The sequence below is a fragment of the Gigantopelta aegis genome, chromosome 11 (genome assembly GCF_016097555.1).
Source record: "Gigantopelta aegis isolate Gae_Host chromosome 11, Gae_host_genome, whole genome shotgun sequence".
In the NCBI taxonomy this organism is placed as follows: Eukaryota; Metazoa; Mollusca; class Gastropoda; order Neomphalida; family Peltospiridae; genus Gigantopelta; species Gigantopelta aegis.
Window position 1 is genome coordinate 27,261,457 of NC_054709.1, and position 24,535 is coordinate 27,285,991.

A 24,535-nucleotide genomic window follows, 5' to 3' on the forward strand; every position below is an offset into this window, starting at 1 on the left:
CTTAAATATTTAAAAAATAATGGAGTTAGTCACCCAAATAATATTATCTTCTTTAGAACTATAACACATGAGTAGTCACTATTAATATTTATATTCCACATTAAAATCTTGCTAATGGTTCACTTACCATAATTTGCCAATATGCATTATTATATTTTGGGCCACCATATTTTGGGGCGAGTTTCGAACCCTGCAGACTAATGACATGATTTCCAGAGTCTAGACCCCACCCCGCACAATTTCCTACAAATATGTGTGGTTATAGGGTCATGTGAATCTCAATACGATTCTGTGGTTAACGTTACCCCAGAATTCAGCGATTGTAAACAACCAAAGTGTGCAATTTGATTATACACCCCCAACAATCACAAAAAAAGAGATTGTTTTGTTTAAGGACACCACTAGAGCACATTGATTAATGAATCATAAGCTTTTGTATGTTAAACATTTGGTAATATGACAGTCTCAAAGTTTGTTTTCTTTAACAACACCACTAGAGCACATTGATTTATTAATCATTGACTACTGGATGACAAACATTTGGTAATTTTAACATATAGTCTTAGAGGGAAAACCTGCAACATTTTTCCGTTAGTAGCAAAGGATCTTTTATATGCACCATCCCAAAGATAGGAGAACACATACCACAGCCTTTGATACACCAGTCGTGGTGCACCGGCTGGAACGAGAAATAACCCAATGGGCCCACCGACAGGGGATCGATCCCAAACCGAGCGCTCATCAAGCGAACGCTTTACCACTGGGCTACATCCTGCCCCCGATATAGTCTCAAAGGAAACCTGCTATATTTTCCCATTAGCAGCCAGTGATCTTTCATGTGCACTTTCCGACAAACAGGGCAGCACATACATCTTGGGGCTCTGGCTGAGATGGGTGGGGAAATAAAAAAAAAACCCAGAGAATAGGTCCACTGCAGGGGTTTGATCCTATGATCAAAAGCACCTGAGGCAAGTACACTACCGACCTAGCTAGATTCCACCCCAAGATCTAACATACCACAATGAAAAGTTAAAGATTGATTGGTTCAACGACGCCATCAGTACACATTTATCTTTTATATGCACAATCCTACAGATAGCGACAGGACAGCACATACCACAGCCTTTGTTATACCAGTCGTAGTGTACTGGCTGAAACAAAAAATAACACCAATGGGCCCAATCACACATCAGGCGAGAGCTTTGCCACTGGGCTACATCCTGCCACTACCACAAGGCCTCGGTGGCGTAGTGGTTAGGCCATCGGTCTACAGGCTGGTAGGTACTGGGTTCGGATCCCAGTCAAGGCATGGGATTTTTAATTCAGATACCGACTCCAAACCCTGAGTGAGTGCTCCGCAAGGCTCAATGGGTAGGTGTAAACCACTTGCACCGACCAGTGATCCATAACTGGTTCAACAAAGGCCATGGTTTGTGCTATCCTGCCTGTGGGAAGCGCAAATAAAAGATCTCTTGCTGCCTGTCGTAAAAGAGTAGCCTATGTGGTGACAGCGGGTTTCCTCTCCAAATCTGTGTGGTCCTTAACCATATGTCTGACGCCATATAACCATAAATAAAATGTGTTGAGTGCGTCGTTAAATAAAACATTTCTTTCTTTCGTTCCTTCTGTTTGAATAACATCCGATCAAGCAGCAGGAATTTCCAAGACAACTGAATGACACTTTCGTTCAAAAGGTCTAACATACCACGACAGTTACAAACCATATGGCCTTGTTCCTTCAGTTTTGGGTAGATCTAACATACGACGACAGCTACAAACCGTGTGCCCTTGTTCCTTCATTTTGAGTAGACCTAACATACGATGACAGCTACAAACCTTGTGCCCTTGTTCCTTTAGTTTGAGTAGATCTAACATACGATGACAGCTACAAACCTTGTGCCCTTGTTCCTTTAGTTTGAGTAGACCTAACATACGATGACAGCTACAAACCTTGTGCCCTTGTTCCTTCAGTTTGGGTAGACCTAACATACGATGACAGCTACAAACCGTGTGCCCTTGTTCCTTTAGTTTGAGTAGATCTAACATACGATGACAGCTACAAACCTTGTGCCCTTGTTCCTTCAGTTTGGGTAGATCTAACATACGATGACAGCTACAAACCGTGTGCCCTTGTTCCTTCATTTTGAGTAGACCTAACATACGATGACAGCTACAAACCGTGTGCCCTTGTTCCTTCATTTTGAGTAGACCTAACATACGATGACAGCTACAAACCTTGTGCCCTTGTTCCTTTAGTTTGGGTAGATCTAACATACGATGACAGCTACAAACCTTGTGCCCTTGTTCCTTCAGTTTGGGCAGACCTAACATACGATGACAGCTACAAACCTTGTGCCCTTGTTCCTTTAGTTTGGGTAGACCTAACATACGATGACAGCTACAAACCGTGTGCCCTTGTTCCTTCAGTTTGGGTAGACCTAACATACGATGACAGCTACAAACCTTGTGCCCTTGTTCCTTTAGTTTGAGTAGACCTAACATACGATGACAGCTACAAACCTTGTGCCCTTGTTCCTTCAGTTTGGGTAGACCTAACATACGATGACAGCTACAAACCTTGTGACCTTGTTCCTTTAGTTTGAGTAGACCTAACATACGATGACAGCTACAAACCTTGTGCCCTTGTTCCTTCAGTTTGAGTAGATCTAACATACGATGACAGCTACAAACCTTGTGAACTTGTTCCTTTAGTTTGAGCAGACCTAACAGACGATGACAGCTACAAACCTTGTGACCTTGTTCCTTCAGTTTGGGCAGATCTAACATACGATGACAGCTACAAACCTTGTGCCCTTGCACCTTTAGTTTGGGTAGACCTAACATACGATGACAGCTACAAACCTTGTGCCACCTTGTTCCTTTAGTTTGGGTAGACCTAACATACGATGACAGCTACAAACCTTGTGTCCTTGTTCCTTCAGCTTGGGCAACATGCGATCGAGCAGCAGGAACTTGCCCGACGACTGGATGATGCTCTCGTCGAGTACGAGGTCGCCTGTCACGGCGTCTATCGGGTGTTCCAGCAGGTACGGGTGGTTACAGCACTTGCGCAGCTGCATCATCGTGTTCTGCATCTTTATGTTCACCTGAGACTTCTTTGGCACGGACTTTCCATCAGATCTGAAAAAAAAACATTTTAAGGGTTTTTTTTATTATTCTACATCCAATAGTCGATGGCGCTCACCTGATGTGCGGTCAGTCAAGGGTCGATCTAAGTTGGTGGGCGGGATGTAGCCCAGTGGTACAGCGCTCGCTTGATGCGCGGTCGGTCTTGGATCGATCTAAGTTGGTGGGCCCATTGAGCTATTTGTCGTTCCAGTCAGTGCACCACGACTGGTATATCAAAGGCGATGGTATGTGTTATCCTGTTTGTGGGATGGTGACTGGTCGTTTTTTGGATAGATCCCAATCAGTGGGCTATTTTTCATTCCAGCCAGCGCACGACTGGTATATCAAAGGCTGTGGTATGCAATATCCTGTATGTGGGATTGTGCATATAAAAGATCGCTTGCTATTAATGGAAAAATGTAGCAGGTTTCCTATCCAAGACTACATTTCACCTTCAACTACAAACAGTGCCTGCTATTCGCCTTCAACTATAAACAGTGCCTGCTATTCTCCATAACTACAAACAGTGCCTGCTATTCACCTTCAACTACAAACAGTGCCTGCTATTCTCCATAACTACAAACAGTGCCTGCTATTCTCCATAACTACAAACAGTGCCTGCTATTCTCCATAACTACAAACAGTGCCTGCTATTCGCCATAACTACAAACAGTGCCTGCTATTCGCCATAACTACAAACAGTGCCTGCTATTCGCCATAACTACAAACAGTGCCTGCTATTCGCCATATCTACAAACAGTGCCTGCTATTCTCCATAACTACAAACAGTGCCTGCTATTCTCCATAACTACAAACAGTGCCTGCTATTCGCCATAACTACAAACAGTGCCTGCTATTCTCCATAACTACAAACAGTGCCTGCTATTCGCCATAACTACAAACAGTGCCTGCTATTCGCCATAACTACAAACAGTGCCTGCTATTCGCCATAACTACAAACAGTGCCTGCTATTCGCCATAACTACAAACAGTGCCTGCTATTCACATTTAACTACAAACAGTGCCTGCTATTCGCCATAACTACAAACAGTGCTTGCTATTCGCCATAACTACAAACAGTGCCTGCTATTCGCCTTCAACTACAAACAGTGCCTGCTATTCTCCTTAACTACAAACAGTGCCTGCTATTCTCCATAACTACAAACAGTGCCTGCTATTCACCTTCAACTACAAACAGTGCCTGCTATTCTCCATAACTACAAACAGTGCCTGCTATTCTCCATAACTACAAACAGTGCCTGCTATTCGCCATAACTACAAACAGTGCCTGCTATTCGCCATAACTACAAACAGTGCCTGCTATTCGCCATAACTACAAACAGTGCCTGCTATTCGCCATAACTACAAACAGTGCCTGCTATTCGCCATAACTACAAACAGTGCCTGCTATTCGCCATAACTACAAACAGTGCCTGCTATTCGCCATAACTACAAACAGTGCCTGCTATTCGCCATAACTACAAACAGTGCCTGCTATTCGCCTTCAACTACAGACAGTGCTTGCTATTCTCCATAACTACAAACAGTGCCTGCTATTCGCCTTCAACTACAAACAGTGCTTGCTATTCGCCATAACTACAAACAGTGTCTGCTATTCGCCTTCAACTATAAACAGTGCCTGCTATTCGCCATAACTACAAACAGTGCCTGCTATTCACCTTCAACTATAAACAGTGCTTGCTATTCGCCATAACTACAAACAGTGCCTGCTATTCGCCTTCAACTACAAACAGTGCCTGCTATTCTGCATTCACCTTCAACTACAAACAGTGCCTGCTATTCTATTCGCCTTCAACTACAAACAGTGCCTGCTATTCACATTTACCTACAAACAGTGCCTGCTATTCACATTTACCTACAAACAGTGCCTGCTATTCACATTTAACTACAAACAGTGCCTGCTATTCGCCATAACTACAAACAGTGCCTGCTATTCGCCATAACTACAAACAGTGCCTGCTATTCACATTGAACTACAAACAGCCTGCTATTCGCCTTCAACTACAAACAGTGCCTGCTATTCGCCATAACTATAAACAGTGCCTGCTATTCGCCATAACTATAAACAGTGCCTGCTATTCGCCTTCAACTACAAAACAGTAACTATAAACAGTGCCTGCTATTCGCCATAACTATAAACAGTGCCTGCTATTCGCCATAACTATAAACAGTGCCTGCTATTCGCCATAACTATAAACAGTGCCTGCTATTCGCCATAACTATAAACAGTGCCTGCTATTCGCCTTCAACTACAAACAGTGCCTGCTATTCGCCATAACTATAAACAGTGCCTGCTATTCGCCATAACTATAAACAGTGCCTGCTATTCGCCTTCAACTACAAACAGTGCTTGCTATTCTCCATAACTACAAACAGTGCCTGCTATTCGCCTTCAACTACAAACAGTGCCTGCTATTCTCCATAACTACAAACAGTGCCTGCTATTCGCCATAACTATAAACAGTGCCTGCTATTCTCCATAACTACAAACAGTGCCTGCTATTCTCCATAACTACAAACAGTGCCTGCTATTCTCCATAACTACAAACAGTGCCTGCTATTCGCCATAACTACAAACAGTGCCTGCTATTCACATTTAACTACAAACAGTGCCTGCTATTCGCCATAACTATAAACAGTGCCTGCTATTCGCCATAACTATAAACAGTGCCTGCTATTCGCCATAACTATAAACAGTGCCTGCTATTCGCCATAACTACAAACAGTGCCTGCTATTCGCCTTCAACTACAAACAGTGCCTGCTATTCGCCTTCAACTACAAACAGTGCCTGCTATTCGCCTTCAACTACAAACAGTGCCTGCTATTCGCCTTCAACTACAAACAGTGCCTGCTATTCACATTTAACTACAAACAGTGCTTGCTATTCGCCATAACTACAAACAGTGCCTGCTATTCGCCTTCAACTACAAACAGTGCCTGTTATTCGCCTTCAACTACAAACAGTGCCTGCTATTCACATTTAACTACAAACAGTGCCTGCTATTCATTTGTGTTGCACTCACTTCTTGGAACTGTGCAGGTCGATGATGTCATTAATCCACTGGTCCAGCTCCTCTTCATCTTTCTTCTTGTTTTTCGACGGTGTCAGGTCCGATTCTTTCTCCATCATCAGTTTGTAATCCACCTTCTTTTTAGCTGCCTTGCGCAGTGGTCTCCCCTTTTCATCCAGTTCCACTTTTGGTTTGCCTTCCTACAAGAAAAATACTGAAATTATATTTGTGACAAGTGTTAATTATGTAGTCAGAAGTTAAAGATTCTTTAAAAACAATCTAGTTAAGATTTAGCAGTTTAAGGGAAGACCTCGCCATAAATATAATATAGTGGGGAGTGATTAATTGCTCCCTAACTTAAGATTTTGGGGAGCTATTTAAGATATTATCATATTGATACCAGATAAATTTACATGCTAAGGTGAGCTAAAAATTACTCCTTTAACTAGTCTCAGGGGAGAGAGAGGGAGCGAGTGATGGCTCCCCTTAAAACAGTGAAGTCTGGTGTTAAGTATGTTTTAAAATAGACGGATTATTGTCCATGCTAGGTAAGTAAACAAGTGTTTTGCTACTCAAGCACGATATAAATTAGAAGACAATCCTTTGGTCAAAAATTACATTTGTGGGCATCAGACGATAACAACTGCAAAGCTAAAACCTCCATGTGGTTATGTCCATTGTAAACTGAAGCCAGTGCTTCTAGATTATGGTAGCCCCACTCCCATGGCTAGTGATATTCAGTGTTGGGCTAGTAAATAACTACTATGACTAGCCTGACGGTTAGTGGAAAAAAACCTTGTCAAATGCTGCATTTATATATTTTGTAAATATGAATATCCTGCACTGTCTTGCCACCCCCAAACTAAGGATTTTTAAGCTCTATCTCTCTCTTTAGGTGACATATTTGATTACTACGTTTAGTAAAATTGTATTTATTTAAAGTTAGGTCAGTGAATTTATAATCATGGGTAGTACATTTTTAAAATCACTGATCCAATGGCTAGTGGATTTTTATAGAATTCTAGAATCCCTGCTGAAGCGTTTTTCAAATGTCTCATATTTCTTGAAAGAAATATCCGACTACAAGTCTAATCGTAGACATTTGAACAGTTAACTTCATCTGTCCCATTTTCTAATAATGTCACTTTATTTACACTCTAGCAATTTCGTTTTTAAATAGCGCTATAAAAATATTAAATATCAATGCTTAACATCTTTGATCAATCCTTATATACAAATTAAACTTTTGTAACTACAAATAAATTAACGTTATATATTCTGAATTGATCCATTCCTGTGATATCACATTATTGTATTAACTATAAAGCTTGCAGTGAAAAAAAGAATTAGGCGAGTGATTAATTGCTCCCGTACTTTTAGACTATGCAGGGGTCTAGCTTGGTATTTTCAAGTGATGCGCAGACTTTTTCGGCTATGGAATAAAACGCATACACGCATTTACATCATATATTTTAATTTTAACCTTCTGAGTACTGCAGGCGAGATATCTCACACTCGACACTCACCGGAAAAGCAAATACAATAAAAGAAAATTATTTTTTTTCAAAATGGTGGCTTTTGTTTTGATTTTTTTCAATTGAAAATACCTTGAAATTGGCAAGTATTTTCGCTTGACAACAATGGCAGCACCTCACAGTCATTTTCAGGGATCGATAGCTGATTGTGACAGCTAATATGATAAATTTGATCGTTTTTCGATTTCTTGCCTAATTTTAATCACCATTAGTTGATCTAAAAATAATAAAATTACAAAAAACCCACGAAATTAATACTTACCAATTCATATATGAACTTTATTTCATGTATTTATAAAACATTTAAGTGAATATATGTGAGTAAAAATTATAAACTTGTACCCACTCAACGTGGTTTTTGTTAAAAATTAATCCAGTAGTCTAAAGGTTAAAAAATATATTTGTAATAGCTGCGTATATGGAAGCTAGGCCCCTGTTATGGAGTACCATTTAACATATTACCACATTTTAATTTGTAACTTGAGAATGTCGTTGGCGGCAGCACCTGGGTACATGCTTATAAAACTTTGAGAGTCTAGTCTTAAATCTCTAATGACATCACATGCAAACAATCTCTATGGCATTAAAAGCCTAGACTGAAAGGTTTTTAAACACTAGGCCTGGAGAGTTAAAAAGAACTCTGCATGTATGACTCAGGGCTTGTAGAATTTTATAAAAATCCACTAGCCATGGGATCAGTGATTTTAAAAATGTACTAGCCATGATTAAAAATTCACTGACCCTACTTTAAATTAATACAATTTTACTAATAGTAATAATCAGATATGTCACCTAAAGAGGGAGACAGAGCGTAAAATTCTTAATTTAGGGGCGGAAAGGGAGGCAGGATATTCATATTTACAAAATATGTAAATGCAGCATTTGACAAGGGTTTTTTTCCACTAGTCATTGGGCTAGTCATAGTAGTTATTTACTAGCCCAACACTGAATATCACTAGCCATGGAAGTGGGGCTACCATAATCTAGAAGTCCTGTATGACTCAATTCCTACATTTTTCTCCCGAATCTTCTGAAATATCGTTCTGTCGACGGTCGCGGAGTAGAACTCCTTCTGTAAGCGAGTGAGCGGTGCCAGCACCATCAGTTCCTTCTTCGGTGGAATAACCAACTCTACATCGGCCTTCAGTCGACGCAACATGAACGGGGTGAGGATCTGTGAAAATAGTTCTCTGAGAATTAAAGATCTGTGTGACGCATTTATCGGGTACACAGAAATAAATCCAGGTAACCCATTTTCTTTTTATGTAACTTATTATATATCGAAGTAAATTAGGCTCCAAATTCTGTGCAAACAAAAAATAAGTTACTTAAAATTAAGATTTGTGCATGCAACTGTGCGAACGAAATGATAGTTCTCACAATTTTCTGAGGCCAATGTAATGTGAAGGAAAGAACAAAATTCCACAGAACTCAGGGTTGGGAATTGGTGAACTGTGCAAGAGGAAATCTAGAGGGGTCCCGGAAATTCTTGAAATCCTAGGTTAAAATCTGTGCCATTTGACACATTTTGGAGGAAAGGATGATTAAAATGCGAGGAAACACAATTTTCCAGGAGAGGAAAACAGCTGATCCGAGGAGTTCCCACCCCTGGTACTATGTCGAGATTCACTGAGACAAGTTTCAGACATTACTACACATTTTTAAAACATTACACAGTAATTGTTAATAAATTTTGTATTATCTAGAAATATCACTAATAAAGATTTTAAGAACAAAATGTTCCCTGTAATGATAAAAAAGAAAGAAGTGTTTTATTTAACGACGCACTCAACACATTTTATTTACGGTTATATGGCGTCAGACATATGGTTAAGGACCACACAGATTTGGAGAGGAAACCCGCTGTCGCCACTACATGGGCTACTCTTCCGATTGGCAGCAAGGGATCTTTTATTTGCGCTTCCCACAGGCAGGATAGCACAAACCATAGCCTTTGTTGAACCAGTTATGGATCACTGGTCGGTGCAAGTGGTTTACACCTACCCACTGAGCCTTGCGGAGCACTCACTCAGGGTTTGGAGTCGGTATCTGGATTAAAAATCCCATGCCTCGACTGGAATCCGAACCCAGTACCTACCAGCCTGTAGACCGATGGCCTGCCACGACGCCACCGAGGCCAGTCTGTAATGATAAAAATGCCACTGCAGATCTATTTGGCAACAGCTTTTTGTGGCATCAGTTTATTACAATCAAGAATTTGGAGGTTTGCTTACTTATGTGTGTATGTGTGTGTGTGCGTGCGTGCGTGCATGCATGCGATGTTTGTGATAATGTGCATAGATAATACCCCACCTGATGCAACATAGACAGAATATTGTTCTTTTGCTCTTCGGCAATCAACTTTTCATTAGCTTCATCATCATTGATGTGTTCTATATCGAACCATGCCTCAAAACTGAAAGAAGAAGAAAAAAAAAAAATTGGAAAGGTGTTAGATGATAAAATTAATTTGGAGTGGGGGAGGGGTTATTTTCTTATAAAATGTTTATTCAACTCTCAATCTATACAAACATTTAGATAAATAAGTATATTTTTTATACCTAGATATGTATTAACAGAAAACAAACTTTGGTCATAAAAATATAAATTAATAAATAATTGATGAACAAAGTACCTACAAAATATACTAAAGCCCGCAAACTTAAAGATGGCACAGACACAATTGCCATAGCTGCAACATAACTTGCTATAGGTTGACGGTTTGACTGATGGCAATTTTTTGCCACTGGATACAAATTATTGCCATCGGTTAACGAGATAATTTTACCATTTAAGCTATGTTTATTTGTTACAAATTGGGGCGAGACATAGCCCAGTGGTAAAGCGCTCGCTCAATGCGCGGTCGGTTTGGGATCGATCCACGTCGGTGGGCCCATTGGGCCATTTCTTGTTCCAGCCAGTGCACCACGACTGGTATATCAAAGGCCATTGTATGTACTACCACGTCTGTGGGATGGTGCATATAAAAGATCCCTTGCTGCTAATCGAAAAGAGTAGCCCATGAAGTGGCGACAGCGGGTTTCCTCTCTCAATATCTGTGTGGTCCTTAACCATATGTCTGACGCCATATAACCTTTTTTTTCTTTCTTCGTTACAAATTTTACTTATTTAAAATTGCCGTAACAAAGACTTAAATTCAAGCTCTAATGCTATAATCTCATGCATATCTTTATTTCTAACAGCAGCCCTCAAAGTTAACTCTTCCATCTAGGAGCCAGATTGTGCCTACTCAACCCCTGCAATTAAGAAAATGTCCACGGCAAAAAAAACATGCCACTGAAAAAAACCCTGAATATAGTTCAAGGCAAAAAAGTTCTGTGGAGAATCAAAAACTCCACGGCATTGCTGACTGTCATGGGCAATTGCAACGGTTGCCTACTTGTATATTTATATAGATATAATGAAATGTATTAGTCGCTAAGTGAAAATATTTGTCGAGGGCTGAACAGGTCATCTACATTATGTTTCTTTCGTCATGATACGACTTCTTTATTACACAGCTTTGTTAAGTCATCTTCAGATTAAACAAATGTGTTACAAAAGAAAAGAAACTGAGTAAAAATCAGAAGATGACAATGGTATTTTAAATTAATTTACCTTCCCAAATCATCGAAGATTTCTGGTAACAGAAAGTTAAGCAAGGACCATAACTCTGCCAGGTTGTTCTGAAGAGGTGTTCCAGTCAACAGCAGTCTGTGTGTGGTTTTGTACATTCGTAGATCTCTGAATTAATAGAAGGATGGATGAATGGATGAATGGATGAATGATATAATGGATGGATGGATGAATGAATGAATGAATGAATGAATGAATGAATGAATGAATGAATGAATGAATGAATGAATGAATGAATGAATGACAATGAACGGACGGACGGACGGACGAACAAACGAACGGACGAACGAACGAACACATTTTTACCAGTCCATTTGGCAAATGAGAGTGAAAAAATATAAGTTAAAAAAATATAAACACAGATCTCGAAGTTAAGCATTTAAAACAAGTGTATATAATTTGTGGAGAATCAAAAACAATATTTTTTATATACCCACTACCCACAATTTTTTTTATTTATACCTAGTAAACATAGAGAAAATAAACTACAGTAGCCCCATCAGATCTATATAAAATAATAATTACAGTGCCTACCACCTCCACCTTGTGATAAATTTTGGAAAGAAATTTGATTCAATGACAAACACAACACCTTTTAACTCTGGTTATCTGCCACAAACATAAACAGACCTTGCTTTTTAAGGTGCATGGGTAAGATTGCGCTCAAACAGCAAACGTGATTTCAATATGACGAGTGTGAAAAACAGTGCATGTTACACTCAACAAAAGGCACACTTAAAATAAGATGGGTATATTTATTTCCCTTGTTTACAAAAATCAACAGTTTCCATAGCTCATTTAGCTAATAGGAAGGTCTTTTTAATAAAACAATAAAAATTAAAAACATGGCAGTGGCTTCCATGCAGTCGTTAAACTGGTATTTCTCTTTGTTGAACAAATCAGGAAATACTGGTTTAACAGACAATTTTGTAGACGTACCAGTCAAAATCCACTTGGAGCTTCACTGCCTATTTTATTTATTTTGGAAAATGATTTTTCACTCGCCTTAGCATATTGAGGTGTGCGATTTTCCACTCGCCTATAATTTTCAAAAACCAAGTACTGCATAAACATGATTTAATATAGATATTTTGGGATTCAATCCGATAATTTTACAATTGTTACAGAAAATTGGGGATTCGCAGAAGCAATGAATCATGTTAAAATTCACAGCTTGGTTATATGAAATGTGTTTAAAGATCATACAGATAAGTAGAGAAAATCTGCTATCGCAAGTCCATAAGCTACTCTTTTCAATTAGCAGCAAGGGATCTTTTACCTGTATCATCCCACACACAGGATAGCACATACCACAGTCTTTGGTAGACCAAGAAGGAGAAGAATTTTAGGCCATCCCATTGGCTGTTGGGATGTTCGGACCAGACCACTTGTGTGTGTGTGTGTGTGTGTGTGGGGGGGGGGGGGGGGGGGGAGGAGCACTTGTTGAGGACAGGTAATGTTGAAAAGAAAATAGTTCCCCCGACGGGGATCAATCCTAGAACGACCATGCATCAGGTGAGCGTTTTACCCCTGAACTGTGTGTGTCCCATCCCTTAAATTGTGGAACTGCCCTTACTTGACGAGCCTGCATTGCGAGTTTTTGATGCGATGGCCCTCGTCAACAATGAGGTATTTCCACTCGTTGTTCTGCAGGAAGCGTTTGTCCATCATGGCGATCTCGTACGAGGTTATCACGACAGGCTGCACGCTCACACTGCCCTCGACTTTGTGCTCGCGGTGAATCTTGCTGCGGAGTAGCTCCCGTTTGTCCTTCGAGCCGTGATACATCAGGACTGGAACCTGTGGATTAAAAAATTCACATACCGTAAATCAGTGGATGACAAATGTCTGATTGGAGAAGTTTGTTTTGTTTAATGACAACACTGGAGCACATTGATTATTTAATCACGGGTGGGAATTGGTGAACTGTAAAAAAAGAGGAAATCTAGAGGGGTCCCGGAAATTCTTGAAATCCTAGGTTAAAATCTGTGTCATCTGACACATTTTGGAGGAAAGGAAAACAGCCGATCAGAGGAGAATTCCCACCCCTGATTAATTAATCATCGGCTATTGGATGTCAAACATTTGGTAATTCTGACTCGTAGTCATCAGAGGAAACCCGCTACATTTTTCCTAATGCAGCAAAGGATCTTTCATATGCACTTTTCCACAGACAGGAAAGCACATACCACGCCCTTTGTCCAGTCATGGAGCACTGATTGGAACGAGAAAAAAAGGTCTGATAGAGTTACCAACCTAAACAGTTAAAGTTAAAGTTTGTTTGTTTAATGACAAGAGCACATTGATTTATTAGTCATCGGTAATAATTTGGTAATTCTGACACATAGTCTTAAGAGAGGAAACCAGATCCATTTTTTTTATTAAAAGCAAGGTATCTTTTCATATGCACCATGCCAAAGACAGGATTGCACATACCATGGTCTTTGGCCTGCGATTTTTGGGGTAGTTTTAGCAGGTGAATTTTTAGGTTTAACAAATGAACTGCTTTTTGCAGGCCACTAAATAGGAATGTTATCAGTGATGGCTCATGAGCAAATTTTTCAACATTTTGGTGGTCAAGTCCAAGGTCGTACCCAATCAGCAAACATCGAGGCTGTTCAGAAGACAGATTGCTAGACTGGTTTATTTTATATTGCCATGCTTGCTATTCGGAATCCATAAGTTTAAAGAACAAGGCAGGAAACCACTCTACGATTGTCGATGGTGAAGAGGAAAAAAGTTCCATTCTCCGGTATTAACAACATTTGTGCCTTCCAAAATATGATCCGACACCAAATGCGCAAAATTCTGATTTTCTATCTAAAAATCTGAATTTCGAACAAGACAATCGTAATCTATGCGTTAAATTCGTAATGATTCCGCCAAATTCGTAATGGTTCGCATCTCTGTACCATGGCCTTTGTTACACCAGTTGTGGAGCACTAGTTGAAACGAGAAATTGCCAAATGGGCCTAACAACAGGGATCGATCCCAGTAGCCCAAGAGAAGCTTTGCCCCATGTATTATAGTAATACAATTGATAATTTCCACCAGCCGAGACCAAAAAGCCACCGAGGGCTAGTGGATTTGTCGAACCCTCGGTCTTAAACAGTACTCGGGTTAACAACAGATCTGAAAAAATTATATCTAGATTTTTATCTTGGGGCAATTGTAAATATTTTACCTTGGGAGCGAATCTCTTGAATTCTGAGTACCAGTTTGGAAGTGTAGAAAGTGGGGCACACACCAGGAAGGGCCCGCTGACTCCCATCCTTGTCAGGTGAGCAAGCATCGCAACACACTGCACCGTCTTCCCAAGGCCCATCTCGTCCGCTAGTATCCCGTTCACACCGTTCTCATATAACGTCTGGGGGATAAAACAAAAAATAACATTTTATTTAAGGATTGTATGTTATTTCTTTTAAGTACATCGAGGTATGGGGAAAAAAAATCATCCGCAAAATCTGAAAATTGGTAAAGCCGTTCTCCTATAAGTCTGCGGATGATTTGTTTCTATCCATACATTTTGAGAGATAAAACAACAAAAAATAACATTTTATTTAAGGATTGTTGTCATTTCTTTTACGTACATAGAGGTACTAAAAAAACAATTGTCCGCAAATGTGCAAATCGGTGAATGAATGAATGAATGAATGAATGAATGAATGAATGTTTAACGACACCCCAGCACGAAAAATACATCGGCTATTGGACATCAAACTATAGTAATGCAAACAAATAAAGTGATGATCAACATCAATATACAAATTCAAGACAAATAAAAACAGTGTAAAGAACTGTGTAAAAATACAAATATCACAGATAGATACTAACTTTTACTCAAAATTTCAATTTGTGCTGTATTGGCCATTCTCAAAGAGAATGTCACACCCCTGCACCACGGTGAGGTTACAGCACGCGCAGGGGCAAATCGGTGAAGCCGTTCTCCCTTAAGTTTGCAGATGATTTGTTTTTGTCCATACGTTTTGAGAGATAAAACACAACAAAAAATAACATTTTATTTAAGGATTGTATGTTATTTCTTTTACGTTCATCAGGGCATGAAAAAAAACATTTATCTGCAAACTAGGTGAATCGGCGAAGCCATTCTCACACAAGTTTGCGGAAGATTTTTTTTGTCCATACCTAGATGAACATAAAAGAAATAACAGGCAATTCTTATAATTAAATTTAAAACATACTTATTACTAATAACGTTAAAAGGTCATTTTATTTTTAATTATTATTTTAGTTCTAAACAATAAAACTCAACAAGACAAAGTATCAATATAAAATGACATCATCATATATGACGTTCCCTGACAACATAATTTTTATGTTCATCAAGAAATGAACAAACTCCCATTGCTACGGCTGGACTAATGGGATGACATTATATTGTAATTTAAAAATTTTACAACAAAAACAGATAGCCCTAAACTTGAACTCTTTAAACTATGTGACGTCATTCAGAGCTGGGCGGTATACTGTATATACTTTTCAGTATCGGTATATCAATACAGATTTACTGTACCAAGCAAATTTCAAAATAACAAAATTTCGGTATTGAAAAATGTTATCCGCCATTTAGTAAAGCACTAACAATATATTTGTGTATGGAATTTAATTTTATTTGGATGAAATTAGAGGGAGATTTAACTTGGGCATGCATTTCAAGTAGAGTATACTGAAAATACCACTCAATATCGGTATTGTATCAATATCGAATACCGTACCCGTACCGAGGTAAATCACAAAAAAATACCAATACCGAAATTTTAATACCACCCAGCTCTAACATCATTTTGTGTTTGCTAAATAGTGATGACATTTAGTAGACAATGTCATTGGTTTGTAAGGGTCAAATTTACCAATAGTATTTTACGTTATGCTAATGCAGAATATTTCTCACTGGGAAAATATGAAAAATATTTCCCCCGCTATGAGTGACCATAACAAGAAAGGTCCAATGGGTCCACTGACGGGGATCGATCCAAGACCGACACCACATCAAGCGAGATCTTTACTATTAGAGTACGCCCAGCCCTAAATCACCTTTAAAGTCAAACTTTATTTGTAACAGCACTTTATAAAATTTAAAAAGCCATATAAAAAATTTCAGTTTAAAATATCAAAGCAATGTGACAAAAATGTCCCAAAATCTATACATGGGACAGGAGATGAAACCTCTGTTTGGACTATAATATTTGCAACACACCTACCCTGAGCCATATGTATCCGTCTATCTGGTACTGGCGCAGGACTCCCCCGGTGAATAACAGTGGTTGTTCCTCATGCACCTCCTGGCCGTCTATAATTCGTACAGGGGCGTCTTCTGCATCTTCATGGTCGATTTCATTCTGTGAAAAAAACATAAATCAAAAATATTCTAGGCTCGAAACTGACAGAACAGGCATAATATACTGCTCGCAATGAACAATATGCTTCCTGATATTGAGTTTCACAAGCAGTTTTTGTTTTCCACCTTATTTTAGACAGTATTTCAGATATATTGAGAATTCGTTATTTTCTAGAGTGATAATATAAATCTTATTGTTTTATCCTTATTTGTCTCATCATTCACATCTGGTGTTAAAATCTTTAACCCAGATGTCAATTTTTATAGAATAATGTCTTGAACTTTCTCACTTTTTAGCATTTACTACCAGCTTAAAATATAAAAAGCAAAATTGCTTCCTACTTCACAAAATGAATTTTCAAGGCTTTGATGTGCATTTAGTCTTTATAAGAAACAACCAATAACCGATATGCATTTTTGGGCTGGGGTGTAGTTAAAAGTTCATTCGTTCATTACAAGGAGTCTGTTTAAGTAGGTATTATTAACCTTTGAAGGTAGTCAGCTATATTTATTGAGCATACTGAGGTCCATAATTATAAGCATTAACATAGCCACCTATTGCCTGCTACTGAACACTGTTAATGCAAAAATATCGAGTCGGGTAAGAAAACCTTCACAAAATTTACTTTATACATGTAATCAAGCAGGGCCTGCTTTGGGACTCTCCAAATTCGCCAATTGCAACCATTTCATAAACAACTGGCAAATTTATCACCTGACCCAGAAGTAGCCCCGAATCAAGTGGGACTATTTCACTGTTAAAAGTATCCTTCTTATACATGTGTAACCAATAAAATAAAATTTACGATCATATAAACACTGCTATGCATCATTAAACTGGCAGCTATAAATAGCATTCTTAAATCACAGTATTGTCCCAAAATTTATTAGTCTCGACAGAAAACTAATTTTAGAATACTTACGGTTTATTGTAGACTAGAATGTTTTATCATTATTATATAAATATGAACTTAAAGGCATACTGTTACAGATTTAAGGACCTTATTTCTCTAAAAATGGATAATAACTAAAATTTTCATTAAGTGTTGGAAACCAAATCTAGCTATTGCATCACCATAACTGAACCATGATGGAGTGAAATCCATGTCAACCCTCTCGGCAATTTTAGTTTTTGAATTATGGACCATTGCCATAATTCAATTATTTTTACAAAATATCATTAATAAATGGAGTATGGTGGTTATGAAGATGGTTGAATAAAGTACATTTAGGGACAAATCAAATTATTTTTGTTCAGGTAATACTTTGTTAGACCATTAAATCGGTCAGTGGTCTGTGAGAATATGCCTTTAAATGCTGCTTTTTAAATCTAGTGTCCATGCTTGCAGTAAAGGGTTCACATCAAAACATTTAAAGTAACATTACAAACAATAACATACATTGTTTACTTCTTTCTCTTCAGTGGCATTTGTGGTCGTATTTGCTGTTTCTATGGAAACATTTTCTTCTTTCACAGGAGACGGAAGATTTTCATTTTTTGCAGTTTCAGTGATCTTTGGTTTCTTGGTACTTGGCTTTGGTAAAAAGAAAAAAAGAATATTTATGAAAAAATGTTATGCAAAGAATACCATGAGTGGCAGCATGATATTTATGTTTACGACTTTTTTTCGAAACGAATAAAAGTGAGCAAAATAAGTTGTAAAATTGTATCTAACCTAGCCTAGCACCATCTTGCCTTAATCAGTGCCATGTAGCCTTGAGATTAAACAAGCCTTTTTCAGTAATTAATTATAAAATTGCCTTTATAAAACAAAAAAGGTATTATTAATTAATAAAATATGCCTTTTATATCTTTTGCCATTCATTTATTAAAGCAAGCGCATAAATTACATTAATGTTTATTTCAATTAATTTTTGTGTATTTTAATGAAATACAAGTGCTCTGAAAATGGTGAAAATGCCCCAAAAGTGTTTGGTCTACCATGCCTTGCCTAATTTCTAGGGAAATCACTAATATCCTAAAAAAACACAAAAAACCCCAGTTTATATAAAATTTAATGGTTTTCTTTTCCCCCAGCTAAAACTTACTGACTACACTTGTGCTTGCAGTTAAACTTTAATTTACAGAACAATCAATTTCAGTCATGCTTATTTCACTGGATGGTATGGCTTTGTCTTTCTGGGCATCACTGTTGAGCAGCCAATCAGATATCTAAAAATTGGTATCACAGATAGGTTGGATATCACTTTATAATACCAAAACACTGACACAGAGTTCTCTCCAACAGGTGTGTAAAAAAAAGAATTTGTGTTAACCATCAGGCTTCTGAGAAATGAAAATATGCGTCATCATCTGATGGGTGACATAAAACCATTTCATTTCAACTTATTTCTGTGCCTATATCCAATTAAGGTTCAAGCACTCTGTGCTGGGCACAAACTTCAGCTATCTGGGCTGTCTGTCCAGGACAGTGGGTTAGTTGTTAGTTGGTTAGTGAGAGAGAAGAGGGTGTAGTGGTCTTACACCTACCCACTGAGTTGTTAAAACTCGCTCTGGGTGGGAGCCGGTACCGGGCTACAAACCCTGTACCTACCAGCCTGATGTCCGATGGCTTAACCACGACACCACTAAGGCCGGTACATAAAAACAAATGGAGGCAACCGACAGCTTGGAACAGGTGGAGTCAAAAACAATTTAATTTTGTTTTAGGAATGCAAAAACCAAATTCGTATTTTAGTGTTAGACTTGCCAAAACCACCGTTAAGATTAAATAAAACAAATTATCATTAAGGATATCTCGGCAGACTGCAAGTGTCAAGCACGTGACAAGTGTGACAACTGGTTCAGTGTGTTAGTGAGTTATCTCTCTTTGTTTTAGTGTCATGCATGCACTATCGATCCATCCTTCTCTCAATTTACCAACTCACCCACATCACCAAAATAATATACGTTATCAGGGATGTCAACAGAAAAAAAGTTGGGGGGTTTTCCAAGTGTTAAGTCAAGCAAATAAAAAAATATATATATGAGCAAAAATCAGTCTGCAGAATGCAGGAAGCCACAAAAGCACATGTGCAATGGAAATTCCCTCGGACCACAAAAAATTAAGAAATTTGCATGCAATTGCATCTCTGATATCTATATCAATATATCTCTATACACTTACACATATATATACACACACACACACCTTTGGTTTTGCTTCCTCTGTTACTTCTGGGGTTTTCCTTTTTCGCGATGATCTCGTTTCACTGGCTGGGAAAAAAAATAAAATAACGTCAGAACAAATATTACAGCAGATACCAAGAGTTGAAGACAAAAAGACTCCATCGAATATTTTAGTGGGAACCCATAAAGCTATCAGCGTATAATATTTGGCAGCCCTTAATAAAACCTGCTTTTCAAGTTCTTTAATCTATTATTTAATCTAGTGGTTTTGATACGAAAAGTTTTGCGATCAGCTTTTTTTTAAAACTTAATTTGGCTAAGCTTATTTTACGCACATCATTTAACATCTAAATTTTGTTGCGAGCTAATATTGAAGTTTGTTTTGTTGAACAACACTACTAGAGCACATTGATTTATTAATCATCGGCTATTGGATGTCAAACATTTGGTCATTGTGATATATAGTCTTATAGGAAACTTGCTTCATTTTCCATTAACAGCAACAGATCTTTCACATGGACTTTCCCACAGACAACACAGCATATATCACAGACTTTGATATACCAGTTGTGGGGCACTGGTTGGGATAGTGGTGCAATCTAAAGCCCTGACTAAACATTCAAACAACATACCCACACTTGACTGGCTGCTTTGACTAGATTCAAGTTCCTAAAAACAAAAAGAAAGAAATTCAAATAAAATCACAATAAAACAGTGGATCACTATGAGTAAATTCTGAGTTAAAATAAACAATAATGCATCAATATTCTCTAAGTCTATCACTTTTCCCCCAGTATATTTTATTCACTTCTAAGTATAACTCTTTTTTTTTTATCAACAGACTATATACATTTCACATTGTCAAAATCTGTGTGGTCCTTAACCATATGTCTGACACCATATAACCGTAAATAAAATGTGTTGAGTGCGTTGTTAAATAAAACATTTCTTTCTTTCTTTCTTTCTTTTCTTCTTGTTTCAACTTAATTTTGTGACCTCAGCTATCTGGGCTGTCTGTCCAGGACAGTGGGTTGTTAGTGATTAGTGAGAGAGAACAAAGTGTAGTGGTCTTACACCTACCCATGGAGTTGTTAAAACTCGATCTGAGTGGGAACCAGTACCGGGCTGCGAACCCTGTACCTACCAGCCGTATGTCCAATGGCGTAACAACGACACCACCGAGGCCGGTTGTTCTAATATTATTTCTGGCTGGTGCCATATGCAACCATAGATGTTCATCACAATTCATGTTTAAAACAAATAAATTATGAATAACATTTTTAAACCATATATCCATAACAACAACTATAAACCTGGACTAGCTCTGGGTGTATAGAAATTTTTGTCAAATTATCTAATGAACACCAAAAACTGCAGAAACCCAATATTATTTTCCACAAATTATCAATTATTACATGAAATTCTTTCGTCAAAATTAAAATAAAATTTGCCAGTTGGGTTTAAAATTCGCAAATGTTTGCAGGAAATAACAGTTAAAAGTTGAATCTTCACATTAATTTAAATGCAAAAATTAACGATGTATCCATCTCCGGAAAAGTATTACCTAAATCCCTCTCTTTTTACTTTTATAAACACGAGATAAAAATTGTATCAGCAGCACACAAAATATGCAATTTGAACATCTTTGAACTGTCATTTTTCTATGGTTAGCATAGCTAGCAAAACGAGTTTCAAAAGCAAGATAAAACTAGTCACCCTTACAGTTACAGCCATATATAATTACAAGCACTCATTATATTACCAATTAAGCTTGGTATTGAATCATATCACACAAAAGTCTTTAAAAACAGTTATAGCATATACATATGTGGTATTTTTAGAACATCCTATAAAAGCAAAAATGGCAACTACATCAAAACATGCAACACAAGTAAATATATCCAACATCTACTTAAAACATACTAATCAACATGGTGCTGTGCTAAATTAAATGTGAAATTGAAAACTAAGCACAACGGTTTCAAAAAGCACTGTAACTAAGAAAGGATTACTTTCAAGTACATTCACGTCAGTAACACAGAATCCTATCCCAGTCACATCACAGATAGTAATACCAAAGGGGTATAAATAAATAAAGGATACTACCCAAGTGTCCTGTGATATCATAGTTTATCAGCATGTGTTGATAAAAAGTATGAAACCGAGGCTTGCCAAGGATTTTTATACTTTTATCAATGAGTCCTGATAAATTATGATATCACAAGACTCGATAGAGGGAATTCTTTTTATCATCCATTATCATTATTTTCATTTCTGATTATGTCAGTAATGTGGGTTGAATGTCACTATATTTGGGTGTACAAAATGTTTCACCAAATTATCTAAAAAAATTGCTGAAACCTACCTTTATTTGAAAGAAACTGTCAATCATTATATAAAATTATTTTACCAAATTAAAATTAAATTTGCCAGTTGTGCTTAAAATTCGCAATTGGCGAATGGCGGAGCTAGCCCTGACGACGACAGTGGCGTGACGTCACTAATGATAGATTTAGTGCTGAAACAAAGAAAAGTGATATCACCTAGGATAATATCGCAGGAGAGGAGATATCGCAAATTACAGTGTCGTCGATATCTCCTACAAAAGCCTTTAATGGATGATAACAACCTTTTCTTTCTTCTCCTTGTTGGCGCGTCTCTTGAGCTGCATGTTGCGTTTCTTCTCCATCACCTCCTGCTGTTTCTCCATCCGCTGGATGAGGTATTGAGTGTACATGTTGCTCTTACTCAACAGGAACTGCAGTCTCTTGTAACGCTGCTCACGGTCCTCCTCACTCATTTGTAACCATAGCTACAACCATACAGCAGCACATTTGTAATCATAGTTATAACATACAACAACACATTTGTAACCGTAGATACAACATACAGCAACACCTTTGTTAACCATAGCTACAACATACAGTAAAGTTTGTTTTATTTAACGACTAGAGCACATAGATTTTTTATCTTATCATCGGTTTATTATTCTGACACTGGTTTTTAGAGGAAACCCACTGTCGTCACATAGGCAACTCTTTTACGACAGGCAGCAAGGGTCTTTTATTTGCGCTTCCCACAGGCAGGATAGCACAAACCATGGCCTTTGTTGAACTAGTTATGGATCACTGGTCGGTGCAAGTGGTTTACACCTACCCATTGAGTCTTGCGGAGCACTCACTCAGGGTTTGGAGTTGGTATCTGAATTAAAAATCCCATGCCTCGTCTGGGATCCAAACCCAGTACCTACCTGCCTGTAGACTGATAGCCTAACCACGACGCCACCGAGGCCGGTACAACATACAGCAACACATTTGTAACCATAGCTACAACATAATGCAACACATCTGTAACCGTAGCTACAACATACAGCAACACATTTGTAACCATAGCTACAACATACAGCAACACATTTGTAACTATAGCTACAACAAACTTGTAACAATAGCTACAACATACAGCAACACATTTGTAACCATAGCTACAACATACAGCAACACATTTGTAACTATAGCTACAACACATTTGTAACCATAGCTACAACATACAGAAACACATTTGTAACTATAGCTACAACACACTTGTAACAATAGCTACAACATACAGCAACACATTTGTAACCATAGCTACAACATACAGCAACACATTTGTAACTATAGCTACAACACACAGCAACACATTTGTAACCATAGCTACAACACACAGCAACACATTTGTAACCATAGATACAACATAATGCAACATATCTGTAACCGTAGCTACAACATACATCAACACCTTTGTTAACCATAACTACAACATACAGTAAGTTAGCCGCGAGTAGAAGATCCCCAACCACAGTTACACATTAGTAACCATAGCTACAACACAGTAAAACATTTGTAACCATAGCTACACAACAGTCAGATATTTGAACCCATAGCTACAACTTACACCAAGTCACGACACATTTTTATGCTTAATTATTTAAAATATTCCAAACAGTGTTACTTTTTCTTGGTCTTCTTTAAGCTTCTGTTCCTTCTTCAAGTTCTCTTGTTCTAACTTCTTTTCCTCTTCCATCATGTCGGTTATCGCCAGACTGTTCGACAAGGAATCCGAAGCATTGCTACTTTCATCATACTATACATAAATAGAAAAAATACATTACTGAAGGCTTCAACATGATATTGCTTGACATCGCCGATCGTAGTTTCAACTCGTAAATGTGGACACAAAGTTTAGTTAAATCTACAAACTGGATAAAGTCACAACAGAGTGAAACAAAGAGTCTGTGATGATGACACAGTGAAATAGCCTTAAAATAAGACTAGAACTCCACTCCACAACTGTTACCTGTCAGATGCACATGCGTTTTTAAAAATATGGAAAATAAATGCATTTTGTGATATTAAAAACACCAGGAAGACCAGAAACACTTCAGATGTTAGGAAAACGATAATCTAAACAATAACATCTAATGTTAGGAAAAGGATAATCTAAACAATAAAATCTAATGTTAGAAAAAGGATAATCTAAACAATAAAATCTAATGTTAGGAAAAGGATAATCTAAACAATAAAATCTAATGTTAGGAAAAGGATAATCTAAACAATAAAATCTAATGTTAGGAAAAGGATAATCTAAACAATAAAATCTAATGTTAGGAAAAGGATAATCTAAACAATAAAATCCAAGTAATGTCTGATTTCAACTATCAAAAATGGCTCTTAT

The 24,535-nt window shown here is 37.8% G+C and overlaps 1 protein-coding gene across 2 annotated transcripts in view; it reads right to left on the reverse strand.

Annotated features, from left to right (window-relative positions):
• The window catches only part of LOC121385296 (lymphocyte-specific helicase-like), a 36,394-nt gene that overhangs the window by 6,852 nt on the left and 5,007 nt on the right, over positions 1–24,535 (reverse strand). For both annotated transcript variants that reach the window (XM_041515917.1, XM_041515916.1), the window contains exons 4-16: positions 23,813–23,944; positions 22,452–22,634; positions 20,455–20,491; positions 19,845–19,909; positions 18,093–18,227; positions 16,556–16,693; positions 14,518–14,700; positions 12,910–13,133; positions 11,316–11,441; positions 10,011–10,113; positions 8,710–8,871; positions 6,175–6,362; positions 2,922–3,141 (exon numbers count right to left, since the gene is read on the reverse strand). In XM_041515917.1, coding sequence (XP_041371851.1) covers positions 2,922–3,141; positions 6,175–6,362; positions 8,710–8,871; positions 10,011–10,113; positions 11,316–11,441; positions 12,910–13,133; positions 14,518–14,700; positions 16,556–16,693; positions 18,093–18,227; positions 19,845–19,909; positions 20,455–20,491; positions 22,452–22,634; positions 23,813–23,944 — 1,896 coding nt within the window. The remainder of the gene's footprint in view (positions 1–2,921; positions 3,142–6,174; positions 6,363–8,709; positions 8,872–10,010; positions 10,114–11,315; positions 11,442–12,909; positions 13,134–14,517; positions 14,701–16,555; positions 16,694–18,092; positions 18,228–19,844; positions 19,910–20,454; positions 20,492–22,451; positions 22,635–23,812; positions 23,945–24,535) is intronic.